The 14,899-nt window shown below is 42.3% G+C and overlaps 1 protein-coding gene across 35 annotated transcripts in view; it reads right to left on the bottom strand.

Annotated features, from left to right (window-relative positions):
• nrxn1 (neurexin 1) overlaps nucleotides 1–14,899 on the bottom strand; it is a 261,829-nt gene that overhangs the window by 160,012 nt on the left and 86,918 nt on the right. For all 35 annotated transcript variants that reach the window (XM_023963299.1, XM_023963303.1, XM_023963319.1 and 32 more), the window contains one exon: nucleotides 14,131–14,572. In XM_023963299.1, the coding sequence (XP_023819067.1) occupies nucleotides 14,131–14,572 (442 nt within the window). The remainder of the gene's footprint in view (nucleotides 1–14,130; nucleotides 14,573–14,899) is intronic.

Raw genomic sequence — 14,899 nt, 5'->3', positions numbered from 1 at the left:
CAGGTGAAACAGATGATTTTAAAAAAATCCTGATTCATCCCAAAACCTGTGCTTTTTCCGTCTGGACTCCAAACAAGTGTGTTTTAAAATTACTTATGCTTCAAATATCCACACCAAGTTTCACACGCATATAGCTGAACATGGTCTAAATGCTTCTTGAATATTCTTTACAGATATAAAATGAACTGGTCAACTGTAGGATGTCATTTCCTCTTACATGCTTAAGTCTTTTCCTCATGCTGCAGCCTGCTCCTCAATCTTTCCTGTTGCTGGAGTCAAATTTCACCCCCCCCCCCCCCCCCCCCACACACACACACACCAGCTGCCTGTTTATATGCTAACTAACCCAGAAGTGAGGTGACAATAGTTTAGACACAAGAGGGAGGGCAGACTGCTTTTTCATTTGTTTTGTATGTCTTTCATAGATTTTTATGAATAATCATTGCTTTTCTAGTCATGTAAAATGCAATTAACTTAATATTTTATCTTTTTTTTTTTACAAACAAAACATATGAATGTGCTCCAAAACAAAACCCAACTCTCAGTACAGTTCTACAGATGTAACATAAGACTTAGACAGTAAATGTCTCTTTTATCCTTTTTTAATCAATGCTGCAACTTCTTTTCCTTAATATAAATCCAATGAAATTAAACTACAAAACCAAAAAACACAACTATAGCAAATTTCTCTAAATAAATTATGTGTATATACAATATGTAGCACTTTTAAACAAAATAATAACAAATCCTTCCAATACAAGCACAGAAAAATGGAACACAAAATTTAAAACCCAAATTTGAAATGGCAATTTTAAAAAGATAATTTTTTCAGCCTGCTAAAAGTGCACAATTGTAAAAGCTCTTTTATATAGACAACTGTTTGGTTGCTTAGAGCTCTAAATATAAAAACAATGCCTTTATGGACGTGGCACGGATGGCACGGATGTTCAGCAGGGTAAACCCCAGGAAAGCGGCGGGACCTGATGGAGTTCCCGGAAAGGTTCTGCGGGCCTGCGCCGATCAACTCTCCCAGGTCTTCACAAAAATCTTCAACCTGTCGCTAGCTCAGGCTTTCATCCCTGCTTGCCTGAAGTCATCCACTATCATCCCGATACCCAAAAAGTCCTCATCCACAGCCTTCCTCACGGACTTCCGCCCAGTTGCACTCACTGCTGTCATCACAAAGTGTCTGGAGCGGCTGCTCCTGGGACACATCAAAGACTCCCTCCCTCCAATCTTCGTCCCCCACCAGTTTGCAGAACAGAACAGATCCACCCCCACTCTACATCGATGGAAACTGTGTGGAGAGGGTCCACAGCTTCACCCTCCTGGGCACCACCATCTCTGCTGACCTCACATGGTCTAACAACACCATGACTGTCATCAGGAAGGCCCAGCAACGCCTGCACTTCCTGAGAAAACTTAGGAGGAACGACGTCAGCCAGGAGCTGCTGGTAACGTTCTACCGCTCAACCATTGAGAGCATTCTGTCCTATGGCATCACAGTGTGGTTTTCCCACTGCACTGAAGCAGAACGGCAGAGTCTCCAGAGAGTGGTAAAGACAGCGCAGAGGATCATCGGCTGCCCCCTCCCCTCACTGAAGGACATTTACCAGTCTCGCTGCCTCAGCAGAGTGACTAGCATCACCACTAACTCCACCCATTCTGCTTTCCCTCTGTTTGAACTGCTGCCCTCTGGAAGGAGGTACAGGTCCATCAGAACCAGGACAAACAGACTAAGAAACAGCTTTTTTCCACAGGCAATTATCATACGGAATGCACATACGTCCACCAACCACACCTCACTCTAATTTTACTACAATGCGTGCAATATCCTGACTGTCTAACCGGGTCACTGTGCAATAACTTGATATTTATTAAGCTGTGCTCACAGCAACTCATGTAATTCCATTCTATTTTATTCACAAATATTTAATATTTAACAGTTTCTGTCCATATTGTTCATTTTTTGTTAAGAGTTGTAAATACAGTATTTCTTTTTCTATTCTATTTTTATTTTTATTTTATGTAACTCCTTCACTCCAAGGCTGCTGCAATTTCATTGTATCCCCATGTACAATGACAATAAACGATTCTGATTCTGATTATATCACTTAGACACAGATGGAGAACCATATCAACTGGATTGGTAACAGCAACAACCACCGACCAAGCCGGCAAGCCCTGGCAGAAAAGATCCCCACAAGAAACACTGCAGGCTGTTCCATAAAAAATATAGTTTTACCATTGCCTTGCAGATCACAGTTGAAGTGGTTTAGTTTTCCTAAAAAAATTCAGAATGATTGAAGTTACAGGTGAACTTTTAGACAACATTTGATCCAAAAAGGTCCGAAAACGTCTTTTTAGGCAAAACTGCAAACACCTATTTTTTTGCATAACTTATCTTTCAAATATCAGCACAAAAAAATTAAAAACGGTAGGGATCTGTGTTTGCTGCCTTCCATATTTTTTTCAGACTTAAAAGTGTAACAGATGATTTATAAAAAATCCTTTTTCATCCAAAAACCTGTGTTAAATCTGTCTAGACTTAGTATTAAAAACTCTCCAAGATGAATGTGCCTGACTCCACCTGCAGGTGGATCACAGACTTCCTGACGGACAGACAGCAGTATGTGAGGCTGGGGAAGCTCGTCTCAGATACTCGGACCACAAGCACCGGATCCCCCCAGGGCTGTGTCCTTTCACCCCTGTTACTCTCCCTGTACACAAACAGCTGCACAGCTGGTCACCTGTCTGTCAAACTCCTGAAGTTTGCTGACGACACCACACTCATCGGCCTCATCTCTGACGGAGATGAGTCGGCCTACAGGAGTGAAATAGCCAGGCTGGTGTCATAGTGCAGCGCTAACAACCTGGAGCTTAATGCTCTGAAGACAGTGGAGATGACAGTGGACTTCAGGAAGGCCCCAGCCCCCCTCCCCCCTGTCATCCTCTGTGACTCCCCGGTGACCTCTGTGGAGTCCTTCTGCTTCCTGGGAACCATCATCAGCCAGGACCTCAAGTGGGAGCAGAACATCAGCTCCATCACTAAGAAGGTCCAGCAGAGGATGTACTTCCTGAGGCAGCTGAAGAAGTTTCACCTCCCTGAAAAGATGCTGGTAGACTTTTACACCGCCATCATCGAATCCACCCTCACGTCCTCCATCACAGTCTGGTTCGCTGCGGCCACGGCCAGAGACAAGGCCAAGCTGCAACGCGTCATCCACTCAGCAGAGAAGGTGATCGGCTGCCACCTCCCGTCTCTCCAGGAGCTGCACATCTCCAGGACCTGGAGGCGGGCAGCCAGGATTGTAGCCAACCCCTCTCATCCAGGACATAATCTCTTTCGGCCCCTCCCTTCTGGCAAGAGGCTCCGGTCCATCAGGACCAGGACCTCGCGCCACAAGAACAGCTTCTTCCCCACTGCAGTCAGCCTGCTGAACAGTACCCCAACTCCCCCAGGTGACCCCCCCTCCCCCCCCCCCCGCCCACCAAAGGACTGTCGGTGCCACTTACAGGCCCCACCATCCCAGCCCATCTGTGCTCCCACTTTAATTCACCTTACTCTACTGTATATAGTGTGTTGTTGTTGTTAACTTAATTTTTAACTTATTCTTAATTGCACTATACACCAAGTCAAATTCCTCGTTTTGTAAAGTGCGCTCTACTGAACCTGGCAATAAAACTTTTTCTGATTTCTGATTCTATTAATCATTGTTTTTTATTCATTCAAAATGCAATTAAATCAATATTTTATCTTTTTTCTTTTCCTTTTTCTTTTTTTTTATCTCTTATATCCTTTTTTATAATCAATGTTTGAACTTCTTTTCCTTTCTATTGTCATGGTTTCAGTTTGTTGTCTTTTTTTTCGCTTTAGTTCTTGTTCTGTCTTGTTTGGTTCTGTTTCCTGTTTTATTTTGAAAGGTTTCCTGTCTTGTCATGTTTTTGAGTTTTACTTCCTTTGGTCCCCATCTGCCCTAATCGTGTTCACCTGTGTCTTGTCTGCCCTGTCTGTATATAAGTCTTGTCTCTGCCTTCCTCCTGTGCTGGTCCATTAACTTCTGCTCATGTTGATCACGTCTTCTTGTCTGGCGTCCATGTCCCTTGCCATGCCACAGTAAGTTTTTGTTTTTAGTTTTGTCATCCTGCTCTGCAGCGCTTTTTGTTAGTTAAATAAACCCACTTGCCCTGAACCCGTTTGCCTCCCGTCTCTGCGCCTGGGTCCTACCTGCTGTCGAGCCTCCCCCCCACACGACATCTATACATCCAATGAAATTAAACTACAAATCAACAAACACAACTGATAACAAATGTCTCTAAAAAATGATGTGTATATTTGCAGAACCTTAAAAACACCAAACAAATAACAAATGCTTCCCAAATAAAGCACAAAAAATGGAAAACAAAATGTAAAACCCAAGTTAGAAATTGCAATTTGAAAAGATACTTTTTTCAGCAGCTTTTCAAAATCAATCACCAATTCTACTCTTCTGTGGATGAAACAAAGAACTCCAGAACAATGAAGCCATTTCTCTAAGTCTCTCTCACCTTCAGTTTTAAACAAGGTCTGTGAAAATCCACCATACATTGGTCACATGAACTCAGAGACCTGCTAAAAGTGCACAATTGTAAAAGCTCTTTTATATAGACAACTGTTTGTTTGCTTAGAGCTGTAAATATAAAAAAAAATGCTTTTCTATCACCTAGACACAGATGGAGAACCATATCAACTGGATTAATAACAGGGTGGCATGTTTAGACAACATGAAGCTGTCCATCACATTTTTGACCTAAACATGTAAACACATCCTTGGCTCTGCGGTTAGGAAATGGTATTTGGGAATCTCTTTATACCAGGAGCCAGCCTGGCCATTGGAACATCGCCACAGTGCCCATCCAGACTGGGACAGCAACGGGGTCCACTTCAGAGCCGTGAGCTGCTGTGTTTAACTCCAGCTGTCCCAGCAAGGGAGACAACTGCAGCAACATCCACTGACCAAGCTGACAAGCCCTGGCAGAAAAGATCCCCACAAGAAAAACACTGGCTCAGGCAGGCTGGTCAAAAAAAAATAGTTTTGCCATTGTCTTGCAGCTCGCAGATCAAGTGGTTTAGTTTTCCAGTAATGTCAGTCAAGAATGCAAGTTCAGATTCACAATGTTCATATTCACCATATTCAACAGACATCTCCTCCAATAGCACCTTAAAAATCCTGTGCTGTTTTGCTTTGCAGCTGAGGTTGTTTACGATTTTCAGAATAAGAGTCATTATATGTCCAGAGCCAATCACTTCTGCACATAAGGCCTGCTGGTGAATGACGCAGCAGTAATGCAGACATTTTGGAAAGTCTGGGTCAGCTTTACAGTGAGTGATGAAACCTGTTTGTCTATTGATCATAGCAGGAGTCCCATCTGCAGTCACTGCTACCAGCTTTTCTAATTGTACCTTTTTCTGCACAAAAACTCCTTCACCGTGTTATACATTTCAACTCCTCTTGTAGTTGTCTGTTAGGGCAGATGTGTCAGGAGTTCTTCTCTTGTGGAAACCAAAAGCTATGCTGTACTGTTGCCGTCCACAGACTCATTACACTGGACGTTAACCACCTGCACTTTGCAAGATCCCGGTCCAGCTAATTGGCCAAGTTATCAGACATAGCTGACACTCATCTAGACATTGTAGTGGAAATTGAATGAGTTCTATTGTTCTCATCCTTAGGGACAGTGATAGCAATTATCATCATTGCTTGAATTTTTTTCATGCTATATGCAAAAGTCTTTGTCCCTTAAGGCAACAGATTACAGCCCCCCCCCCCCCCCCCCCCCCCCCCCCAGGCTGCTGTCGTATTAACAATAGCTTGGAGCTCCAGAATGGACAAGAAAAAACGACGAGAATGGCTCGAGCAGGGCGTTGCTCACGGGGCGGTCGCTCGTGCCATGCGGTCGCACGTGCTCGGGCCCGCTAAATGCTACTTGTAGCTTTAATTATTATTATTTTTCTTCTGCCGGAAGAATCGCATTTTTGAGGCCTTTAACATACCCCAAAACTCACCAAATTTGGCACACACATCAGGAGTCGCGAAAAATTTCGTATTTTATGGGAAATTGGCATGGGTGCGCAAAAATGGCTCGACAGCGCCACCTACAGTGACTTTTGTCCCGACGCCCCGCATACGCTTTAACGTACAAGCTTGATTTTTACAGGGCATGTTCTTCAGATGGAGACCTACAAAAAAGTCTGAAAGGACCCACCTGTCACTCGCACAGGAAGTCTGATATATTGAGGTCAATATGTCATTTTTGCTCTATTTTGGACATTTGCAGGCCTCCTTCTAGAACGAACTCCTCCTAGAGATTTGTGAATAATGACTCCAAACTTTGGTTTTGTAAACTATACACATGTCCGATGTTAAATTGCAAAGCTTTTAAGTTTTTACAGAAGTTTGTGGCCGTGGCGGCGCGTAGAAATTTGACGTTGTTTCGAAAACACGCCATGAAAAGAAAAATGGCCATAACTCAGCCATGCATATTCCAATCTGATCCAAAATTGATATGCATGATTGTAGTCTGACTCTGAACACATCTGCAGTGAAAGAATCTGGAAAAAGTGTAGCGCCACCTGCTGGCAAGAGGAAATGACATGTTTTACTTGGAGCATCACTGCTCTAAGTAGGATGAGCCGACACACCTGAAAATGACATCCACCTGTTGAAAAGCCATTGAAGTTTACTCTGACAAAAAACCATAACTTTCAATGCGGGGGTGTGGTCGTGACAGAGCGGCAAAGTTGGGCATCTCGCCATGCACACAAAAGTTGCTCTCACGTGCACATTCCTTGTCCAATCTCACTGAAATTCAATGGATATGATGAAGCTTCTATTCTGAACCCATGGATATGACAATCTTGGACGAGCTCTATAGCGCCACCTAGTTATTGCATTGGGCACATTCTGCCCATTTTTATCTAATTGCTTTGTCCGATGTGCATGAAATTAAAACTGGAGATACTCAGAAGGGTCCTCTCTCATAATCTGAAGTTTCATGGGTGTACACCTGACGGTGCCTGCGTAACAGGAAGTGGTCGATTATGTGCACCCAAATAATAGAAATTTATTATAAATCAGCCGTTTGTCTCAGGAAGCTGAGATTTCAGAATTAGATGCCTTTAATAACCTCCAGCTTTGATATGTAACACAATAGGGTCTATGAGAAACTTCATACCTCTTTTTTTCCTATGCAATTTTGGACTGAACAAAGATTTTTAGCATAAATTCTGTTTAGGTTATCAGCACCAAAGACTAGACTTTAATAGGCATTTATGTGCTACTGCTTCCTAAAAAAATTCAGAATGATTGAAGTTACAGGTGACATCTTAGAGAGCATTACATCCAAAAAGGTCCGAAAACGTCTTTTTAGGCAAAACTACAAACACCTATTTTTTTTCATAACTTAATCATCATATATCAACACCATTTATTTTTTTAAATGTAGGGATCTGTGTTTGCTGCCTTCCATATTTTTTTCAGAAGTCCAGGTGAAACAGATGATTTTAAAAAAATCCTGATTCATCCCAAAACCTGTGCTTTTTCCGTCTGGACTCCAAACAAGTGTGTTTTAAAATTACTTATGCTTCAAATATCCACACCAAGTTTCACACGCATATAGCTGAACATGTCTAAATGCTTCTTGAATATTCTTTACAGATATAAAATGAACTGGTCAACTGTAGGATGTCATTTCCTCTTACATGCTTAAGTCTTTTCCTCATGCTGCAGCCTGCTCCTCAATCATCCCTGTTGCTGGAGTCAAATTTCACCCCCCCCCCCCCCCCCCACACACACACACACCAGCTGCCAGTTCATATGCTAACTAACCCAGAAGTGAGGTGACAAGAGTTTAGACACAAGAGGGAGGGCAGACTGCTTTTTCATTTGTTTTGTATGTCTTTCATAGATTTTTATGAATAATCATTGCTTTTCTAGTCATGTAAAATGCAATTAACCTAATATTTTATCTTTTTTTTTTACAAACAAAACATATGAATGTGCTCCAAAACAAAACCCAACTCTCAGTACAGTTCTACAGATGTAACATAAGACTTAGACAGTAAATGTCTCTTTTATCCTTTTTTAATCAATGCTGCAACTTCTTTTCCTTAATATAAATCCAATGAAATTAAACTACAAAACCAAAAAACACAACGTATAGCAAATTTCTCTAAATAAATTATGTGTATATACAATATGTAGCACTTTTAAACAAAATAATAACAAATCCTTCCAATACAAGCACAGAAAAATGGAACACAAAATTTAAAACCCAAATTTGAAATGGCAATTTTAAAAAGATAATTTTTTCAGCCTGCTAAAAGTGCACATTTGTAAAAGCTCTTTTATATAGACAACTGTTTGGTTGCTTAGAGCTCTAAATATAAAAACAATGCCTTTATGGACGTGGCACGGATGGCACGGATGTTCAGCAGGGTAAACCCCAGGAAAGCGGCGGGACCTGATGGAGTTCCCGGAAAGGTTCTGCGGGCCTGCGCCGATCAACTCTCCCAGGTCTTCACAAAAATCTTCAACCTGTCGCTAGCTCAGGCTTTCATCCCTGCTTGCCTGAAGTCATCCACTGTCATCCCGATACCCAAAAAGTCCTCATCCACAGCCTTCCTCACGGACTTCCGCCCAGTTGCACTCACTGCTGTCATCACAAAGTGTCTGGAGCGGCTGCTCCTGGGACACATCAAAGACTCCCTCCCTCCAATCTTCGTCCCCCACCAGTTTGCTTACAAAGCAAACAGATCAACGGATGATGCCATTTCCATCACCCTCCACACTGCGCTGAGCCACCTGGAACACAGAGACACCTACGCCAGGATGCTCTTTGTGGACTATAGCTCAGCCTTTAACACAATCATTCCTGACATTCTGGTCAACAAACTGTCTGAACTAGGACTCCACCCACTCACCTGCTCGTGGATCAAGGACTTCCTGACAAACAGACCACAGACAGTCAAACTTGACCCCCACCTCTCCTCCACCCGGACGCTGAGCACAGGCTCCACACAGGGATGTGTGCTGAGTCCTCTGCTGTATACACTGTACACAGCAGACTGCAGACCAGCCCACACCAGCAACACCGTGGTGAAGTTTGCAGACGACACTACTGTGGTGGGGCTGATCTCTGGGGACGACGAGACGGCCTACAGAGACGAAGTCCTGAAACTCTCAAGGTGGTGTCAGGCTAATAACCTCATCCTGAACACCACCAAGACCAAGGAGATCATCCTGGACTTCAGAAAAAACAGAACAGATCCACCCCCACTCTACATCGATGGAAACTGTGTGGAGAGGGTCCACAGCTTCACCCTCCTGGGCACCACCATCTCTGCTGACCTCACATGGTCTAACAACACCATGACTGTCATCAGGAAGGCCCAGCAACGCCTGCACTTCCTGAGAAAACTTAGGAGGAACGACGTCAGCCAGGAGCTGCTGGTAACGTTCTACCGCTCAACCATTGAGAGCATTCTGTCCTATGGCATCACAGTGTGGTTTTCCCACTGCACTGAAGCAGAACGGCAGAGTCTCCAGAGAGTGGTAAAGACAGCGCAGAGGATCATCGGCTGCCCCCTCCCCTCACTGAAGGACATTTACCAGTCTCGCTGCCTCAGCAGAGTGACTAGCATCACCACTAACTCCACCCATTCTGCTTTCCCTCTGTTTGAACTGCTGCCCTCTGGAAGGAGGTACAGGTCCATCAGAACCAGGACAAACAGACTAAGAAACAGCTTTTTTCCACAGGCAATTATCATACGGAATGCACATACGTCCACCAACCACACCTCACTCTAATTTTACTACAATGCGTGCAATATCCTGACTGTCTAACCGGGTCACTGTGCAATAACTTGATATTTATTAAGCTGTGCTCACAGCAACTCATGTAATTCCATTCTATTTTATTCACAAATATTTAATATTTAACAGTTTCTGAGACAAGGCCAAGCTGCAACGCGTCATCCACTCAGCAGAGAAGGTGATCGGCTGCCACCTCCCGTCTCTCCAGGAGCTGCACATCTCCAGGACCTGGAGGCGGGCAGCCAGGATTGTAGCCAACCCCTCTCATCCAGGACATAATCTCTTTCGGCCCCTCCCTTCTGGCAAGAGGCTCCGGTCCATCAGGACCTCGCGCCACAAGAACAGCTTCTTCCCCACTGCAGTCAGCCTGCTGAACAGTACCCCAACTCCCCCAGGTGACCCCCCCCCCCGCCCACCAAAGGACTGTCGGTGCCACTTACAGGCCCCACCATCCCAGCCCATCTGTGCTCCCACTTTAATTCACCTTACTCTACTGTATATAGTGTGTTGTTGTTGTTAACTTAATTTTTAACTTATTCTTAATTGCACTATACACCAAGTCAAATTCCTCGTTTTGTAAAGTGCGCTCTACTGAACCTGGCAATAAAACTTTTTCTGATTTCTGATTCTGATTCTGATTCTATTAATCATTGTTTTTTATTCATTCAAAATGCAATTAAATCAATATTTTATATTTTTTCTTTTCCTTTTTCTTTTTTTTTTATCTCTTATATCCTTTTTTATAATCAATGTTTGAACTTCTTTTCCTTTCTATTGTCATGGTTTCAGTTTGTTGTCTTGTTTTTCGCTTTAGTTCTTGTTCTGTCTTGTTTGGTTCTGTTTCCTGTTTTATTTTGAAAGGTTTCCTGTCTTGTCATGTTTCTTGAGTTTTACTTCCTTTGGTCCCCATCTGCCCTAATCGTGTTCACCTGTGTCTTGTCTGCCCTGTCTGTATATAAGTCTTGTCTCTGCCTTCCTCCTGTGCTGGTCCATTAACTTCTGCTCATGTTGATCACGTCTTCTTGTCTGGCGTCCATGTCCCTTGCCATGCCACAGTAAGTTTTTGTTTTTAGTTTTGTCATCCTGCTCTGCAGCGCTTTTTGTTAGTTAAATAAACCCACTTGCCCTGAACCCGTTTGCCTCCCGTCTCTGCGCCTGGGTCCTACCTGCTCTCGAGCCTCCCCCCCACACGACATCTATACATCCAATGAAATTAAACTACAAATCAACAAACACAACTGATAACAAATGTCTCTAAAAAATGATGTGTATATTTGCAGAACCTTAAAAACACCAAACAAATAACAAATGCTTCCCAAATAAAGCACAAAAAATGGAACACAAAATGTAAAACCCAAGTTAGAAATTGCAATTTGAAAAAGATACTTTTTCAGCAGCTTTTCAAAATCAATCACCAATTCTACTCTTCTGTGGATGAAACAAAGAACTCCAGAACAATGAAGCCATTTCTCTAAGTCTCTCTCACCTTCAGTTTTAAACAAGGTCTGTGAAAATCCACCATACATTGGTCACATGAACTCAGAGACCTGCTAAAAGTGCACAATTGTAAAAGCTCTTTTATATAGACAACTGTTTGTTTGCTTAGAGCTCTAAATATAAAAAAAAATGCTTTTCTATCACCTAGACACAGATGGAGAACCATATCAACTGGATTAATAACAGGGTGGCATGTTTAGGTTTAAACTTACATCAATAGACAACATAAAGATGTCCATCACATTTTTGACCTAAACATGTAAACACATCCTTGGCTCTGCGGTTAGGAAATGGTATTTGGGAATCTCTTTATACCAGGAGCCAGCCTGGCCATTGGAACATCGCCACAGTGCCCATCCAGACTGGGACAGCAACGGGGTCCACTTCAGAGCCGTGAGCTGCTGTGTTTAACTCCAGCTGTCCCAGCAAGGGAGACAACTGCAGCAACATCCACTGACCAAGCTGACAAGCCCTGGCAGAAAAGATCCCCACAAGAAAAACACTGGCTAAGGCAGGCTGGTCAAAAAAAAATAGTTTTGCCATTGTCTTGCAGCTCGCAGATCAAGTGGTTTAGTTTTCCAGTAATGTCAGTCAAGAATGCAAGTTCAGATTCACAATGTTCATATTCACCATATTCAACAGACATCTCCTCCAATAGCACCTTAAAAATCCTGTGCTGTTTTGCTTTGCAGCTGAGGTTGTTTACGATTTTCAGAATAAGAGTCATTATATGTCCAGAGCCAATCACTTCTGCACATAAGGCCTGCTGGTGAATGACGCAGCAGTAATGCAGACATTTTGGAAAGTCTGGGTCAGCTTTACAGTGAGTGATGAAACCTGTTTGTCTATTGATCATAGCAGGAGTCCCATCTGCAGTCACTGCTACCAGCTTTTCTAATTGTACCTTTTTCTGCACAAAAACTCCTTCACCGTGTTATACATTTCAACTCCTCTTGTAGTTGTCTGTTAGGGCAGATGTGTCAGGAGTTCTTCTCTTGTGGAAACCAAAAGCTATGCTGTACTGTTGCCGTCCACAGACTCATCACACTGGACGTTAACCACCTGCACTTTGCAAGATCCCGGTCCAGCTAATTGGCCAAGTTATCAGACATAGCTGACACTCATCTAGACATTGTAGTGGAAATTGAATGAGTTCTATTGTTCTCATCCTTAGGGACAGTGATAGCAATTATCATCATTGCTTGAATTTTTTTCATGCTATATGCAAAAGTCTTTGTCCCTTAAGGCAACAGATTACAGCCCCCCCCCCCCCCCCCCCCCCAGGCTGCTGTCGTATTAACATTAGCTTGGAGCTCCAGAATGGACAAGAAAAGACGACGAGAATGGCTCGAGCAGGGCGTTGCTCACGGGGGGGGTCGCTCGTGCCATGCGGTCGCACGTGCTCGGGCCCGCTAAATGCTACTTGTAGCTTTAATTTTGATTATATTTAAAAGTAATTTTTGTTTGGAATTGTCTCAGTTTTGACCAAAAAAAAGGTGACATGAAAACAATAAGAATAAAAATAAAAGCTAATTAAGTTTTGTTCTTTTTTTTTTTACAAGAAAAAATTTTGTTGTTTTGCAATTGTTTTCCACAATTATTTAGCAAAACTGAGGCTGAACAATTCCAGCTCACAGAATCCTGTATTTATGGCAAGATGGCTTGTTTTTCAGGTTTAGCCATTTTAACTGAGTAGGTAATTAACGTAATGCTGACATCGCCCATATTTCTTAAATAGAGAGCTGCACCTGTGTTGTGAGTAAATTGCAGACTGATTGTCCCACACTGCTTGCTGGAAATTGTGTTAATCTACACTGCTGCAGCTAGATTTGGTCATCGTAATATGTTGTTTGTATTCAACAGCATTGTTATAATTATGATGTTAAAATTAATCTCAGGTATGGTTTTTTGAATAGATCAGAAAACTCTACCTCAAATATGTTTTAAAAATATAAGAAGTATTTTTTTTCTGCCTAATTAATTAGTGATTTAATTTAAAAACTAATAAATACAAAATAACCTTTGTTTAGATATGAATACATTTAAAAATTCATCATTCATTAAAAATACAAATTGCCATAAAATGTATTTATATTTTACAAACAGATTTTTTTGTGTCATTTCAGCTGTGTCAGGTTCAGTTTTGAACTACACCCCATAATTGTTTTGAGGGTAATGAAACAGTTAATCTGATTTCCACCTCTTGAGATTGAGTGGAAAACATGGTCAAGGGGTATATCTAATTTAAAGCATGACATTGCAAAGCCATGGCTTGAAGCTCACACTAACAAATTGCTGCTTAGATAAGCAATTCAACAGAGACCACATCACAGCAACCGAAGGCTTAAAGGACACATTGGGAGAGGAGCTAAGTTTTCTTGTGGCGAAAATAGTCACAGTAGGAATCTGGTTTAAAAACTTTACTTTAAATGTGTCTTAAATGTTTGGTGGAAGCAGTATCGGCAATTCTGTGAATAATCAAAACAATCTCAGAAAATGCAGCTGTGACCCAGGAGTAGTACTTTTTTGTTGTTAAATAATTTATCCAGAGCAGAGTTCCTTTTCGAAGCCTTCTATTGAATTATGCATTGTATGCAGAAGTCTGCACTTGTCTAACAGAATATAAAGCTCCCTATCATATAAAAACATGCAAACACCTTTAACATTGAGTGCTCCAGGGCAGCTAGTAGGCAAAAAGAAATGTAAGCATGCTCCTTGCAATTTGTCAAACCTTGCGTGTTGAGGGTTCTACATCTAAATTGATGAAATTGAAATTTACCTGATCGTCCGTCACGCTGAAAGTCCACATGGTACCACTCGCCATCGTTGACTTTCTTATTGACCGCCTTGGTTTTTGTAGTTCCTGAGCCCATGTCAAGCAACAAGTACAGGTGGCCCTCCAACATCTCAATGGCAAAGAAGTCCACCTTAAAGGTTTGGGGACTCTTGGAATCCTTGGGTTGCTGTTTGGGCTTGCCGTGGCTGAAAAGGAGAAGGCCGTTGGGCTCTGTGGTGCGGAAGTCAAAGGAGATGGAGCCTGTCTTTTTAGCATTCCACTTGTTCAGAACGATGAAAGATTCGGGCGTCTCAAATGTGATGGGGTCCAGAGTGGCCACGTTTTCACATTTGAAGGCCACAGTCCCGTGGATCTTCATCTTGGGATCGCCCTGCTTTGCCAGCCTGGACAACTCGAGTCTCACATCGTTGTTTTTGTAGACAACCTACATTGAATTCAAAAGAATAAATCATATTACAGTAATTCATGAAAAAAAGAAAAGAAAAAACTGAAAAGTACGCAGACAATGTATTTTGTTCCATTGCAGTTGCCAGTGCCGTTTGATCTGTGAAAGAATAATAGCGCAGTCAGAAGCAAGTTTTTTTGATGCTTCAAACATTACATGATGTAGTCAACTTCACCTGTTCACTGTATTGGCAAAAGCACACAATGTCAAACACATATCAACCTGCTTTCTTCTGCTGTGTGAAGGAAGCCTTCAAAAAGTGCACACTGTGCTGAGAATAATATAAAGAAAATCTTCTACCTGAAC

Source organism: Oryzias latipes, chromosome 15 (assembly GCF_002234675.1).
Source record: "Oryzias latipes chromosome 15, ASM223467v1".
In the NCBI taxonomy this organism is placed as follows: domain Eukaryota; kingdom Metazoa; phylum Chordata; class Actinopteri; order Beloniformes; family Adrianichthyidae; genus Oryzias; species Oryzias latipes.
Note: the sequence above shows the minus strand (reverse complement) of the source record. Positions and strands in the feature narration are given on the sequence as shown.